The sequence below is a fragment of the Convolutriloba macropyga genome, chromosome 1 (genome assembly GCF_964194025.1).
Source record: "Convolutriloba macropyga chromosome 1, txConMacr16.3, whole genome shotgun sequence".
In the NCBI taxonomy this organism is placed as follows: Eukaryota; Metazoa; Xenacoelomorpha; order Acoela; family Convolutidae; genus Convolutriloba; species Convolutriloba macropyga.
The window spans coordinates 70,235,833-70,252,703 of record NC_134468.1 but is presented as its reverse complement, the minus strand read 5'-3'; the positions used below and the strand labels follow the sequence as shown (position 1 = coordinate 70,252,703).

General features: G+C 37.5%; 1 protein-coding gene across 1 annotated transcript in view; it reads right to left on the bottom strand.

Moving 5' to 3' along the window:
• LOC142348854 (protein LSM14 homolog B-like) overlaps positions 1 to 16,871 on the bottom strand; it is a 46,019-nt gene that overhangs the window by 7,303 nt on the left and 21,845 nt on the right. Inside the window, exon 7 of the mRNA XM_075400396.1 lies at positions 3 to 196. Within this exon, the coding sequence (XP_075256511.1) occupies positions 3 to 196 (194 nt within the window). The remainder of the gene's footprint in view (positions 1 to 2; positions 197 to 16,871) is intronic.

Genomic DNA, 16,871 nt, shown 5'->3' with positions numbered 1-16,871 from the left:
ACCTCGTCTATTGTATCCGCCTCTTCCACCTGAGTTGTCTCCTCCGTGAAAGTTTCCAGCTGACCTGGGTCTGAATCCACCCCCGCCTCCAGAGTTGTAGTTGTGTGGCCCACTTGGCCTATTGCGGATAACAGAGGGAGCTCCGAAGGTCTGCAAGTTCAGTCGCTTCTCCTCGGCTGTCGTAAGGCGAGTCGTTCTGCATCAGATGAGAATTATAAATTCATAAAAGTGCAAGTAGCAACTCTGCCAAAAGTGACAACAGGAAACAAGTCTCGTTGGCTTTTCCTGTGCTCGCAGCAGCATTATTCTTGTAAATGAGTAAAAATTTTGAACTTGTATACAAGAATATATAGACATATATATAAAACCTATTCAATCAGATTCGCCTTTTTCGGTATCACGATTTCAACAGAGTGCTTCATCATATTTCCCAACATCTGACAAACTTAATTTTTCAAAACTGTAGAGAATGTGTAGCGGTTTAAGGAATGATCTGATCAACATGAGACAAAAATTAAAGAAAGAATTACTCCAAATACGTCCTGGCAAGAAAACTGAATGAGGCCTTAATTTTCAAGTCCGGAGTGCAGAAAATACAAAACTGGCACAAGTACCAGAGGTAATCCATCATTTCGAAACCAATCAGCTCAAGCACTCAAACTTTGAAAAACAGAACTGAATAATTTGAATGGCATGATTTCTGCCAGTTTGTCGTAACGCACTAAGACTGCAAAAAACTCAAGTGGAAAAAGTGAACAAAAAACAGTCAAGATATACCCTATTTCATTTAAACAGGTATGATGCTGATATATCTCGCGTTGACAAAACTCCGTTGCGATTTTGTCAAATCTTATAATTAAGATTCAAACAATTCCTTAGTTCAAGTATGAGAGGGCAACAAGTACTCTGAAAAACTATGCAAGAAATTTTTGGAAACTATGCAAGAAATTTTATGGAAACTCGTTAACAAACTCGAAGTCAAAAACGGTGTATTTTCAAATACCATAATTAAACCTGAGCATAAACCGACTAACATCGGACGATTTGCTCTCGAACATTTGACGAGGCAAAGAATTTGCGGAAACAAATTTAGGCAAAAATTGTGTCTAGAGACCTCTTTCTAGAGATTTAAATTTGATCTTGCTCACTGTTTTGTGTTTTAACTAATGCTTTTTTGACTAATACTAGTTGTTTGCATGAAAACTTTTTTTGACATTTGCCTTCTGAGTTTCCTTTTTGTTGTCTTGTCACATTACTACATCAACGACAGACCACGTTTCTGATTAATGTCGCTAGATGTCCTTATTAGATATGTTCAATTACGTCTTCTTTCAAGGTTCATAGTGACTAGATTAGTTTCTAACGGCTGACGCCACTCTCGCAAAATTTAATAGAATTTTTGCCTGTATCTGTCGTTCTTTTTGTATTCGTATCATTATGCAAGAATATTTATGTGTCTACAGATTCTAGGTTTTATCTGATGCTATTTTGATTTTGGTCGTTAATTGGTATTCGTCAAAATGAATCTGTTGTTATTTGATCTTGTTTCGCGGTCTCACTAATGGCAGGTCTCATCAGCCCTCGGATGCGACTGTTTATTTACTATTTATTTTCTGTTTTAACTAGTTAGTTAAATGAAAATAAGCACATTTTCGATTAGCAGACTTTTTACACACATACTAAGCGTGAGAGGTATGTTGTAACATTGTGCTGCGCACATACTGGTACGGTCATACCATCAACAAGAACAGCATTTTTTCCAAAGCATGACATTTTTCTCAATCTCATCAAGCGACTAAAATAGATAGGCAGAAATCAATTTCGGTTCTGTAAAATATGAACATAATTGCAAGTATTAATGCAAGAGGCACTAAAAATAACAAATTAAAAGGAGCACTTTCAGCATTCCTACCTACTGAAAAACAAAGCTAACACATTTAAGTACAGTCACTAAAACTGCAACAACTGAGCACAACGGAAATGATCACTTTTTTAGAAATGCATCGCCAAAAATAGCTGCGATATACTTTGCTGTACAATGAAACCAACAAGTTAGAAGTTGAATAGCTTCAGATGAAGTTTGGGGCTCCTTTAGACACCTGTAATGATTTAAATAGACTGGAAGCTAATTCCAGCAACATTGATTTGACTTTGACACTAAACTGCCAAAAGTTTGAGCTGCATACAATGCTAATTGAGAGAGATGTAGTTCGCACAATAAATAAAAGGTAAACTGCTAAACCGGTCAAAGAAATCTACATAAAATGAGGGCCAACTTCCCAGATATCAATTTTCAAAAACAGTCGCGAACAGATATGGTCCAGCTTCATACCAACAACCAAACTTTGTAATAAAAACCATATTGTAATCCATGAATGGAAGTGTCTGTAATAAATAGTAACGAAAGAACACGAATTGAAACTCAAAATCTTCGAACATAAATTAAACAACAAAGAGTCGCGGTAGTTCCGACCCCACTCATTAACATTTTGGCATAATCGTGTACCAAATGAAGATGTGGGACAGTTTTCAAATAATAGCAATTTATGCTTTGTAATGGTTAACCCGGGGGTGGAGGGCGGGGTGGATAGCATGGGTGAGAGCGAGAGGGCGGGAGACTCTAAAAGTCGACCTTCACACAAACATTTTAGGTGAATCAGATACCTACAAACTTAGGTAACGGACAAATGCTCAGACAAAAAAAATCGATCAGGCTGCAAGTTGGTCGTACAAAAATTGCATCAAAAAAGACCAGCAGCACTAATACAATTGCCACAAATTACATTTGAGAGCAAGTAACAATTTTAAAACGGGATGAACCGGTTGGTCATTAAGTCATCGTGCGTTAGGATATCCAAGTTCATTAGAGCGCTTGCTATTTGGCATTAGTATTAGGCTTAGTGGCCTTCAGATAAGAAGCTGAATTAATTTTGTTGTTAGATACTAACTGAAACTACAAACCAAAGTTGAAGACCGACAAATTTTGAAAGTCATTTTTAGTAAACATGCAAAAATTAGGAACGCAAAATCTAATTGAAATTAAGAGGGTCTCCCCAGCTAGACATCATTTTGTCATGTAGGCAAATTAAGTGTGTCTAGCTGGGGAGACCCTCTTAATTTCAATTAGATTTTGCATTCTTAATTTTTGCATGTTTACTAAAAATGACTTTCAAAATTTGTCGAAGTCTTCAACTTTGGTTTGTAGTTTCAGTTAGTATCTAACAACAAAATTAATTCAGCTTCTTATCTGAAGGCCACTAAGCCTAATACTAATGCCAAATAGCAAGCGCTCTAATGAACTTGGATATCCTAATGCACGATGACTTAATGACCAACCGGTTCATCCCGTTTCATTTGGTTTTGCTCTTTTGACCTTGACCGCACACTACATGCGCGTTATTCACCGAGTGAAAAATTTCAAATCTAATCAGTTTCATGCAGTGAAAACTAGTGAGCTAACCACAAAGTGATAGCTAAGCCTTAATTAGCTCACATCTATTTTTGAAGAAATCAGAGGAAATTTTCAATTTAATGTCAAACCTCAAAGAAAAAGGCAACTTTGTACAGGAAGAAACTTGCATCCTCGGTAGTAAACAGTCCCAACAGACATAAGGCTTTAATTCATTTATTAATAAATTTAAAAAAATGAGACCATCGGCCAAAAACCGCAGGACTAAGAATTAGCAAAGTAGTTGAAATTATCGTTAAATTCTCGTTATTTACCAAAACTTCAAAAAGGAATCAATACAGGCTCAATATTATTAGTGTAGTTCACAATTACCTGTTATATAACATAAAACATACCCGACAGGTTGCCGAAAATAGCAGCCATTGATTCTCAACCACGATTGCGGGTGAAAAAACAGAAATGGAAAAATTGATGTACAAAAACAATTTGAAAATTTTCAAGTACAGACTACTTTGATTACAATTCGCTACTAGGCATGCTAGTTTGTGTTATTGGAAAGAGACAAGTGATAAAATCAATACTAATAAGCATTAGAGATAACTACGACCTATAAGAACCAAGTCCAAGTAGCGTGCATCTCAAATTGGGCTTTAAGGGTTAATACCTCTTAACTCAAATTTAATTTTTGGATAATGATTCTGTTCACTTTAGATTGCTTTTGCTGAGCAACAGCTGTTTTAAAAAAATTTGTGCAGAATGAGCGATAAAGTCAAAGCAGCAAAATGAGGAAAAGCGGAACTAAGTTTTGTACAACTAATAGAACATATCCGGCGAATTAAAGTAAAATAGCCACAATTGACGCGCTAGACACACATTGGGATTGAAACAAAAGATAAAAAAGAAGAGAGAAATTGACAAATTTTTCTAAGTTTCAAATTTATATATTTGTTTCTAAGTTTCAAATTTATAACACGCTCGACGAATACCGAACACGAAAATTGACACTGAAATCTTAGTTTGGAGATGAAATTCCAACTTGAAAGAAAGACAGGTTATGAAACGAAAATTTCAATTTTACAATTGAACAAAACCAAAGTAAGTTTAAGGTAATTTATATAGGTTTTCTAATAAAAAAAAAACATGTCGATATGCATCTGCTAAATCAAATCGAAATTCTATATTTACTCAGATGTAAAGTTTTGTGGATACGACTATAGATATGTAAAAATTCGTCTTTAATTTCCTTGAATGTGATTTTAGTGATTTGCATTTTATTTTCTGGCTTTTCATTTTCATTTTAGCATTTTGTTTTGTTTATAACCTGACGATGAAAGTTTTAAATTGACAATCCTTTTTTAAATCTTGATCAAATCTGTCAATTCAACAAGCCGAAGCCCAGGGAGGGGCAAGTTGTATTTTCTATGTCATTTTAGCTATAACATGGAACATTTACAGATTGAAGAATGGTGCATATTCTGGAGGCAAGTTCGCTTTTCCATGCATTAAAGCCCAAAAACAGCAAACATCGAAAACTGTTACTCCGTGACGGCCATTCAGGGTCTTTCGTTCAACCCAAATTCCAGAAACGCCGAACATAAGAAACGCTTGGGACAAGGGTCACCTGAAAGACCGCAGTAATTTCGTGGTTTGGTACGACACTTTGAACAACTCCATCACCCCCCCCCCCCCAAACGAACAAACGACAACAGGCCGTGTGATGTAGGAGTTGGTTGCCTTTTTAAAACGTCATTCGGACAGAATGCAGGCGATAGTTTACTGTCAAAGGTATGACGCAAACATTTTGAAACAGCTGTTAAAATCGGGAATTTTAGTGATCCAGTCAACGAAGCATTGTGTCAAGACGGAAGCAAAAGAACACCAACATCATCAGTAGATACTTCCAACTACATCAGGACCCCGCCGAAATTGAACTTAAATCACTGGGGCGAACAGGTGGAAAAGGTCGTTGTAAGTGATAACATCTCTTGGTGTTTTCTCAACGGAGGTCTTTCACAAACCTTCAGCTATGTTTAAACTGCCAAGATGTTGGTTGAGAAAAATTCTGCAAAAAAGAGACTGTTGGAAACCATACTTGGACTATGAAGACGATGTTTGTAAGTATGAAAGTAGCAGATTCGCAGAAAAAATTTTCTTAAAACTTGCCTTTGCACAGATATAATACCCGATTTTTTGAATTTTCGCGTTCCAAAAAGATATTTTTTCGGATCAAGCGGTGCATTAATTTCAACTTAAATTGCTAAGGTCGGAAATGTCCACAGCAGCTGACATGCATCATAAATGTGACCAAAATCGAGCTGCTAGTCAAAAAGTTCTACTTAAGAATTTAGATAACCACCTATTGCCCTCCTTAATTTGTTTTGCGCAACCGAGTTCACAACCATGCAGTTAGTTCTGAACAAAGGCTGCAGGGAAATCTTGCCAAACTTTCGGAAAGGCAAGAAAAGACCCTAAAATCATCTAATGAGAAGACGGTAGTGGTTCTAGATAATATCAATTTACCGGGATTCGCCAGGGACTTGCTCGCTTTTTCTCCAAAGCATCCAATAAGGGACAGGTTTAAAGAGGTGCATTTCTTCTTGGACATAGACAGTTTGATAAGGAATCTGCGTGAGAACAATGTACCAGGTGAAAAACTATTCGAAATTGAAGCGGCAGCAAAATGGTACTCAAAAAACAGAAACACCTTTATATAGAGCATTAGCATATGCAAAAGTATCTGCGTGACAACGCCCTGATTGCTGTTCCTTTTGATAAGGGTGTAGGGTTTTGTGTTATGAAAAAGAGCACGTACACAGAAAAACTTGAAGTATAAGATTGCAAACAGTTCAGAAAACTTGAAAAGCGTTGCGATAATATCGTAACGGAAAATGAAAAAACCAAAAGAATTTTTGGATATGAGGAAAAAAGGAAGATACCGGTTAAGGTTTACGACGCTCCACTGGAGCAGAACCGGCAAGGTTGTATGGATTAGCTAAAGTACACAAAAGAAACCCCTCTGAGACCTGTTCTCTCTATCCCGGGAAACTGTTACCATAAACTTAAGTTTTGTAACACCATTTTTCCAATAGATTGAAGGAGCAAACATAGAAACCACCACCATTGACACACGAAAGACTCAGGAGCAAATAAAACTGGAAAAAGACGAACAAATCCTATCGTTTGATGTAAACAGTTTATACACCAACGTTCCCGTAAAAGAAGCCGTTAACATTGCCCTTCGATCACTTTATGCTGGGGACGATAAACCAGACATTCCCTAGAACAACAATGAAACGTCTGCTCGAATTACCCGTCACAAACGTCCATTTCAAATGCAATGAAAGTTGGTACTGTCAGAAAGACGGGTTGGCAATGGGTGCGTCCCTGGCAGTGATTTTGGCTAAACTTTGGATGAAATCGTGGGAGCCACAATTGAAATTAGAGACACCTAAATGTAAAACCAACACACAATTTAGCACTTGTCGCAATTGCGAACACCGCGTGACAGCACGTTCCAGGGGTGTTGTGTGAAATTTGATATAGATGGTGTGAAATTTGCAATAGATGGCATCAAATCAGTAACACAGATTATGATAGCATGGAAAACCAGTTTTGGATGTGCTCATTCTGCCGTGAAAATGATAAGACTGACACTAACCATTCGTCCGAAACAGAAGTTTTTCTTTGATATGTCGACGATATTGTGAGAACAGTTACAGGCGACACAAAAGAGCTGTTAGATGCGGTCAATAACCTCCATCCAAATCTTCAATTTACATTAGAAACAACGGATGACAAAAACAGTTAGCCATTTCTGGACATTTCAATAAACGTACAACCGGAGGGGACAATTTATTGCACAAGGTATCGAAAAACCATCAGATACTGGAACAATTCTGAACTATCGTAGCCGTGCACCCCTTCAACATAAGAAAAGCATAAGACAGGGAACAATACACTGCCTGTTCCGAGCCATCAGCAATTGGGAAGCATTCCATGAAGCAATGACAAAAAATGAAGAGATTTGGGAACGTAATCAATACCCTAGGCATTGGGTAGAGAATATTGTCAAGGATACAATTAACCAGCTGCGAATGAAAGAACAAAGAAAAGGATATAACCGGGTTTTAGCCGTAAAACAGAAAAATTCTGAGAAACAACTGTATTACAGCACAGAGCCGACAGCTCTAATGAATTTGTAAAGAAGCTGAACAAAATTCATCCTGTACGGACAATTTTCACCACTCGGAAACTTAAGAGCTGTTTACCTAGCCTTAAGTCTGGCTTTGATAAAGACCTCAAATCCCACTTGGTTTATGAACTCACTTTTAATGGATGCAAATCCATCTATGTAGGGCAGACATGCCGACATATTACCACAAGGGTTGCAGAGCATGCCAAGGCGGACTCACCGATGGGAATACATGCAATTGTGTAACGGTGATAAAACAGCTTTCCAGTGGAAGATAGACCAGTGGGGCAACCAATCTAAGTTAATGACACTAGAACCAGCCATCAACACACGCGACGAATGCCGAACACGAGAATTGACACTGAAAGCTTTAGTTTGGAGATGAAATTCCAACTTGAAAGAAAGCCAAGTTATGAAACGAAAAATTGAACTTTACATTTGAACAAAACCAATGTAAGTTCAAGGTAATTTATGTAGGTTTTTAGAAAAACAGGTCGATATGCATCTGCTAAATCAAATCGAATATGTATAATTACTCAGGTGTAAAGTTGGAAGATGCGTTTGTAGATATGTAAAAATCCGTTTTAACTTTACTTGAATGAGTGATTTGTGATTTCATTTTAGCATTTTGTATAGTTTATAACCTGACGATCAGCTCAGAGTTCGAAAAGGTTCGTAAGAAAGTTTTAAATTGACAATCCTTTTTTAAATCTTTATATTTTGTGTGCAAATTCTGCATATTTGGTTAAATTCTAAAATAACACTTAATTCAGCTTTTAAAGTGAACGCTATTAAGCTTAATACTAATTCCAGCTAGCCATCGATTTAATGAACTTTGATAACCTAATGAATTATAACTAAATGACCGGGCTTTATATGCTCATCCCGTTTTTGATCTTTTGATTTTGCTCTTTGACTTGACCGTATTCACTACATTACGTAATTTATTGCTTGAGAAATTTAAAATCATTTAATTGAAACAGTGAGTGAAGTAAGTCAGAAGTCAAGCGTGAAAATTGTGACTTTGCAAAAACGAAAAACGTGATCGAAAAAAAGCAAATTAGGAAACGAGAGTGCCTAAATAATAGCCACTGAGAGGCTGACAGCGGCTAAAAAGTATAAAAACAATCAAAGAATCTCAGCATTATAGCTCATTAAACCTACAGCTTCCATTCGGGTAAACAACTGTTTCAAGTACCTACAGAAAACACCAATTGTACGCAAAAACACAAAATTCATAATAAAATTTCAAGAATAAAATTAATTTTATACTAATGTCTTCAAAACCAGTCACTTCTTGCTAAAGGCTACAAAACGACTAATCGTCAGCATAAGAGTTAAATAGAAAAGAAAACAATCAGAGGCAAAGAACACGGAAAATCAATAAAAATCAGAATAATCAACAGAAAACGATTAAAATTGCAAATTTTAGTACGTTTTTGTGAGCAAGTTGACATTAGTAATTCATAGACCTTAATGAAAAAACATGAAAAATTCGAGCTTGTGCAACAACTCTGAGTTGGTATAACAACTCAAAACCTGAGCTAGCTACAGTTTATTGAGGCTTGCTTTAGCTTTATTAAAGGGGAATGAGGTTTCTGAATCTCATACATGGAGACTAGTGAGCTCAAAGGCTCTAAGAGAACTTAATGCCCGCTGGGTGCTACCTGTTTTTCCCATTTTTGAGGACGGACGAAAAGTCGAAATGAATGAGACGAAACATCTGTCGACGGAAAATCAGACAAAAAACTTCAAAGAACCGCCCTTCACACCATAAGTACAGGTCTCCAAAACATAACCGACTAAACGTCGAATTGCTCTTGAACGACCAGTGGGAGCTCTAATCAATTGTATCCTGCTTCAGTGGGGGGTGGGGGAGCCTAAATGGGACTAAGTTCTATAGTGGTCTTCAAATAACCACATTAGAGGTTAACATATACCACTATTAACATATACCACTAACATATACCACTTTAAGATTTAAAGTAAAAAATGACACCAGTTTCGGCGCACTTTTCCTTTGACTTTTACTATAAAATTGCCACCAAATGAGTTCAGCTGCTTGAAATTGTGTATGAGAGAGAATTTTAGATCACGCGAAATGCAAAAAGTCAAGGGCGTACAAGTCACTCGAGAAGTCAAAATTTTCAAAATTTTGCATAAAAAAAGACACACACGTTTACAATAATTGCTATGAACTACGTTCAAGAGCAATTAAACAGAGCTGAGAGGCTATAAGAGAACTTAATGCCCCCTGGGCGCCAACTGCTCCCCATTTTTGAGGACGAAAATGAATCAGACGAAAAATCTGTCAGACGAAACACCTCTAAGAACCGCCCTTCACACGATAAGTACAGGTCTCCAAAACATAACCGACTAAACGTCGGAAGAATTGCTCTTGAACGACCAGTGGGAGCTCTAATCAATTGTATCCTGCTTCAGTCGGGGGTGGGGGAGGGGGAGCCTAAATGGGATTAAGAAGTTCTATAGTGGGCTTCAAATAACCACATTAGAGGTTAACATATACCACTATTAACATTTAAAGTAAAAAATGACTCCAGTTTCGGCGCACTTTTCCTTTGACTTTTAGTATTAAATTGCCGCCAAATGAGTTCAGCTGCTTGAAATTGTAATTGAGAGAGAATTTTAGATCACGCGAAATGCAAAAAGTCAAGGGCGTAAAAGTCACGAGAAGTCAAAATTGTCAAACCAGCTGCGAATGAAAGAACAAAGAAAAGGATATAACCGGGTTTTAGCCGTAAAACAGAAAAATTCTGAGAAACAACTGTATTACAGCACAGAGCCAACAGCTCTAATGAATTTGTAAAGAAGCTGAACAAAATTCATCCTGTACGGACAATTTTCACCACTCGGAAACTTAAGAGCTGTTTACCTAGCCTTAAGTCTGGCTTTGATAAAGACCTCAAATCCCACTTGGTTTATGAACTCACTTTTAATGGATGCAAATCCATCTATGTAAGGCAGACATGCCGACATATTACCACAAGGGTTGCAGAGCATGCCAAGGCGGACTCACCGATGGGAATACATGCAATTGTGTAACGGTGATAAAACAGCTTTCCAGTGGAAGATAGACCAGTGGGGCAACCAATCTAAGTTAATGACACTAGAACCAGCCATCAACACACGCGACGAATGCCGAACACGAGAATTGACACTGAAAGCTTTAGTTTGGAGATGAAATTCCAACTTGAAAGAAAGCCAAGTTATGAAACGAAAAATTGAACTTTACATTTGAACAAAACCAATGTAAGTTCAAGGTAATTTATGTAGGTTTTTAGAAAAACAGGTCGATATGCATCTGCTAAATCAAATCGAATATGTATAATTACTCAGGTGTAAAGTTGGAAGATGCGTTTGTAGATATGTAAAAATCCGTTTTAACTTTACTTGAATGAGTGATTTGTGATTTCATTTTAGCATTTTGTATAGTTTATAACCTGACGATCAGCTCAGAGTTCGAAAACGTTCGTAAGAAAGTTTTAAATTGACAATCCTTTTTTAAATCTTTATATTTTGTGTGCAAATTCTGCATATTTGGTTAAATTCTAAAATAACACTTAATTCAGCTTTTAAAGTGAACGCTATTAAGCTTAATACTAATTCCAGCTAGCCATCGATTTAATGAACTTTGATAACCTAATGAATTATAACTAAATGACCGGGCTTTATATGCTCATCCCGTTTTTGATCTTTTGATTTTGCTCTTTGACTTGACCGTCACTACATTACGTAATTTATTGCTTGAGAAATTTAAAATCATTTAATTGAAACAGTGAGTGAAGTAAGTCAGAAGTCAAGCGTGAAAATTGTGACTTTGCAAAAACGAAAAACGTGATCGAAAAAAAGCAAATTAGGAAACGAGAGTGCCTAAATAATAGCCACTGAGAGGCTGACAGCGGCTAAAAAGTATAAAAACAATCAAAGAATCTCAGCATTATAGCTCAGCTAAACCTACAGCTTCCATTCGGGTAAACAACTGTTTCAAGTACCTACAGAAAACACCAATTGTACGCAAAAACACAAAATTCATAATAAAATTTCAAGAATAAAATTAATTTTATACTAATGTCTTCAAAACCAGTCACTTCTTGCTAAAGGCTACAAAACGACTGATCGTCAGCATAAGAGTTAAATAGAAAAGAAAACAATCAGAGGCAAAGAACACGGAAAATCAATAAAAATCAGAATAATCAACAGAAAACGATTAAAATTGCAAATTTTAGTACGTTTTTGTGAGCAAGTTGACATTAGTAATTCATAGACCTTAATGAAAAAACATGAAAAATTCGAGCTTGTGCAACAACTCTGAGTTGGTATAACAACTCAAAACCTGAGCTAGCTACAGTTTATTGAGGCTTGCTTTAGCTTTATTAAAGGGGAATGAGGTTTCTGAATCTCATACATGGAGACTAGTGAGCTCAAAGGCTCTAAGAGAACTTAATGCCCGCTGGGTGCTACCTGTTTTTCCCATTTTTGAGGACGGACGAAAAGTCGAAATGAATGAGACGAAACATCTGTCGACGGAAAATCAGACAAAAAACTTCAAAGAACCGCCCTTCACACCATAAGTACAGGTCTCCAAAACATAACCGACTAAACGTCGAATTGCTCTTGAACGACCAGTGGGAGCTCTAATCAATTGTATCCTGCTTCAGTGGGGGGTGGGGGAGCCTAAATGGGACTAAGTTCTATAGTGGTCTTCAAATAACCACATTAGAGGTTAACATATACCACTATTAACATATACCACTAACATATACCACTTTAAGATTTAAAGTAAAAATGACACCAGTTTCGGCGCACTTTTCCTTTGACTTTTAGTATAAAATTGCCACCAAATGAGTTCAGCTGCTTGAAATTGTGTATGAGAGAGAATTTTAGATCACGCGAAATGCAAAAAGTCAAGGGCGTACAAGTCACTCGAGAAGTCAAAATTTTCAAAATTTTGCATAAAAAAAGACACACACGTTTACAATAATTGCTATGAACTACGTTCAAGAGCAATTAAACAGAGCTGAGAGGCTATAAGAGAACTTAATGCCCCCTGGGCGCCACCTGCTCCCCATTTTTGAGGACGAAAATGAATCAGACGAAAAATCTGTCAGACGAAACACCTCTAAGAACCGCCCTTCACACCATAAGTACAGGTCTCCAAAACATAACCGACTAAACGTCGGAAGAATTGCTCTTGAACGACCAGTGGGAGCTCTAATCAATTGTATCCTGCTTCAGTCGGGGGTGGGGGAGGGGGAGCCTAAATGGGATTAAGAAGTTCTATAGTGGGCTTCAAATAACCACATTAGAGGTTAACATATACCACTATTAACATTTAAAGTAAAAAATGACTCCAGTTTCGGCGCACTTTTCCTTTGACTTTTAGTATTAAATTGCCGCCAAATGAGTTCAGCTGCTTGAAATTGTAATTGAGAGAGAATTTTAGATCACGCGAAATGCAAAAAGTCAAGGGCGTAAAAGTCACGAGAAGTCAAAATTGTCAAAATTTTGCATAAAAAAGACACACACGTTTACAATAATTGCTATGAACTACGCTCAAGAGCAACTAAACAGAGCTGAGAGGCTATAAGAGAACTTAATGCCCGCTGGGCACTACCTGCTCCCCATTTTTGAGGACGAAAATGAATCAAACGAAAAATCTGTCAGACGAAATCAGACGAAACACCTCTAAGAACCGCCCTTCACACCATAAGTACAGGTCTCCAAAACATAACCGACTAAAAGTCGGAAGAATTGCTCTTGAAAGACCAAGGGGAGCTCTAATCCATTGTATCCTGCTTCAGTCGGGGTTGGGGGGAGGGGGAGCCTAAATGGGATTAAGAAGTTCTATAGTGGGCTTAAAATAACCACATTAGAGGTTAACATATACCACTATTAACATTTAAAGTAAAAAATGACTCCAGTTTCGGCGCACTTTTCCTTTGACTTTTAGTATTAAATTGCCGCCAAATGAGTTCAGCTACTTGAAATTGTGATTGAGAGAGAATTTTAGATCACGCGAAATGCAAAAAGTCAAAGGGCGTACAAGTCACTCGAGAAGTCAAAACTGTCAAAATTTTGCATAAAGACACACGTTTACAATAATTGCTATGAACTACGTTCAAGAGCAATTAAAGAGCTGAGAGGCTATAAGAGAACTTAATGCCCGCTGGGCACCACCTGCTCCCCATTTTTGAGGACAAAAATGAATCAGACGAAAAATCTGTCAGACGAAATCAGACGAAACACCTCTAAGAACCGCCCTTCACACCATACGTACAGGTCTCCAAAACATAACCGACTAAACGTCGGAAGAATTGCTCTTGAACGACCAGTGGGAGCTCTAATCCATTGTATCCTGCTTCAGTCGGGGCTGGGGGGAGGGGGAGCCTAAATGGGATTAAGAAGTTCTATAGTGGGCTTCAAATAACCACATTAGAGGTTAACATATACCACTATTAACACTTAAATTAAAAAATGACTCCAGTTTCGGCGCACTTTTCCTTTGACTTTAAGTATTAAATTGCCGCCAAATGAGTTCAGCTGCTTGAAATTGTAATTGAGAGAGAATTTTAGATCACGCGAAATGCAAAAAGTCAAGGGCGTACAAGTCACTCGAGAAGTCAAAATTGTCAAAATTTTGCATAAAAAAGACACACGTTTACAATAATTGCTATGAACTACGTTCAAGAGCAATTAAACAGAGCTGAGATGCTATAAGAGAACTTAATGCCCGCTGGGCACTACCTACTCCCCATTTTTGAGGACGAAAATGAATCAAACGAAAAATCTGTCAGACGAAATCAGACGAAACACCTCTAAGAACCGCCCTTCACACCATAAGTACAGGTCTCCAAAACATAACCGACTAAACGTCGGAAGAATTGCTCTTGAAAGACCAAGGGGAGCTCTAATCCATTGTATCCTGCTTCAGTCGGGGGTGGGGGGAGGGGGAGCCTAAATGGGATTAAGAAGTTCTATAGTGGGCTTAAAATAACCACATTAGAGGTTAACATATACCACTATTAACATTTAAAGTAAAAAATGACTCCAGTTTCGGCGCACTATTCCTTTGACTTTTAGTATTAAATTGCCGCCAAATGAGTTCAGCTACTTGAAATTGTGATTGAGAGAGAATTTTAGATCACGCGAAATGCAAAAGTCAAGGGCGTACAAGTCACTCGAGAAGTCAAAACTGTCAAAATTTTGCATAAAGACACACGTTTACAATAATTGCTATGAACTACGTTCAAGAGCAATTAAACAGAGCTGAGAGGCTATAAGAGAACTTAATGCCCGCTGGGCACCACCTGCTCCCCATTTTTGAGGACAAAAATGAATCAGACGAAAAATCTGTCAGACGAAATCAGACGAAACACCTCTAAGAACCGCCCTTCACACCATAAGTAAAGGTTTCCATAATAGTTTTTTTGAATCGCATACTTTGAGACTAGTGAGCTGAAAGACTCTAAGAGACTTAAATGCCCGCTGGGCGCTACATGTATCCCTTTTTTGAGGACGAAAAGTCAAATGAATCAGACGAAAAATCTGTCAAGCGAAAAATCGCATAACAGAAGACGAATAGGACTAATATAATTGCTACAAACTTCGTTTAACGGCAATTAAAACAGGAGCGTAATAATAGCATGCTGACAAGCTCAGGGCGGCTATTAGAAGTCATAAAAACAGCTTCAAAAACAAACATACTCTGCAGATTGCCAGAAAATAGCCGCCGCTGATTCCCATAACCAAGATTTGGAATGGAAGCAGAAAAACCAGTGAAATGAATTTTGTACCAACAAATTGATAGCTGGATGTATTTTGATTTTATTTCGAGCAGCACTACCTGAATACTCATAAAAATTACAGTTCATTAAGTGATTTCAGAAGTCAATTTTTAAGTCACGCAATTGACCTAAAACCAGAAATGACGTCACAAACACAAATTTTAAGTGCAAAGCAGTAGAAGTCACTGAAGTAATTGAAAAAGTCAATTCCAAGAAGTCAGGGTAAGACAAAACAAAAATCTGTTAGACCAACTAAAAAAATAGGACCGCAATAATAGCCGCTGCGGACGCGGCTATTAATAAGCATTAGAGATGGTAACTAAGAACGACGTTCGAGTAACGGGCATCCAAAATCGGGCTTTATAGTTTTATCCCGTTTCTAATTCTGATTTCGTTTTTTAACACTGACTCTGTTCATTTTGAATTACTTTGCTGAGTAAAGAGAATGAGAAAAGAGTGAAACTAGCCTAAAGAAGTAAAAAAGATTTCACGCAAAATGTTGAACAAGCTGTGAACTAAGGTAAAGCAAAAAATTTTGATTCGACGAAGAAAGAAAAAATTAGGAGCGCTATAATAGCCGGCTGAGAAGCTCAGCCCACTATTAAACACGAACAAATTCACTCTCTTAGCAAAAATTTTTGTTTCACAAGGTATGAACAAAATAACCACTTTCTCTGCTCTTTGAAATGATCACCGAAATAACCTTTTCAAACTTTATTCAGTCGCGGAACTCCCGATGTCTTTGCTCGTTCGCTCACTTTAAAAAAACATCTTCCTCTTCAATTCGTAAAAAGACGCTTCACTAATACTCTTCGAGTCGTAACAATAGGCTCGCTATAACAGCCGGCTGAAAATATGAGGGCAGCTCCGATCAAAACTACAATGGACAAACCACGAAGAGAAAAACAACCTCTCGAGCATCGAACCATAGAACATTAAAACCACTAGCATAAACCGACTAATGTCGGAAGAATTGTTCTCGAACGACAGGCGGTGCAATTTCATTCAGGGGCTGTAGCCGAGATACATTTTTCAATGGGCGCAAAAATAGTTGACCACACCGGGATTCGAAACATTGACCACACACACCAGAAGCACTGCCCACTCGGCTATCAGGCCCTTCTTGCTATGCCACAATTGATTTTATTACAGCAACAAGCTTTACTTCGGAGTGAGAGCAATGGAGATCACTCAAAATGAAGAACGAAAGCGTGAAAAAGCCACTTGCGAAGTCAAATAATGTTCTAAAGAGAAGCTCAAAAAGGCTTGAGCAAAAATTTTGCATTAAAAAAGAACAACACGTTTACAATACTTGCTACGAACTTCGTTCGAGAGCAATTGATCGTGTCGCTTCAAGTCTAGAAAAATTCATTACACCAGTACTCATGTTTACAGAATCATTTCAAAACTGAGTTCACTCCCCTTTTATACGCAAAATTCTGGCAGCGGCTTTTAATAAATTTTA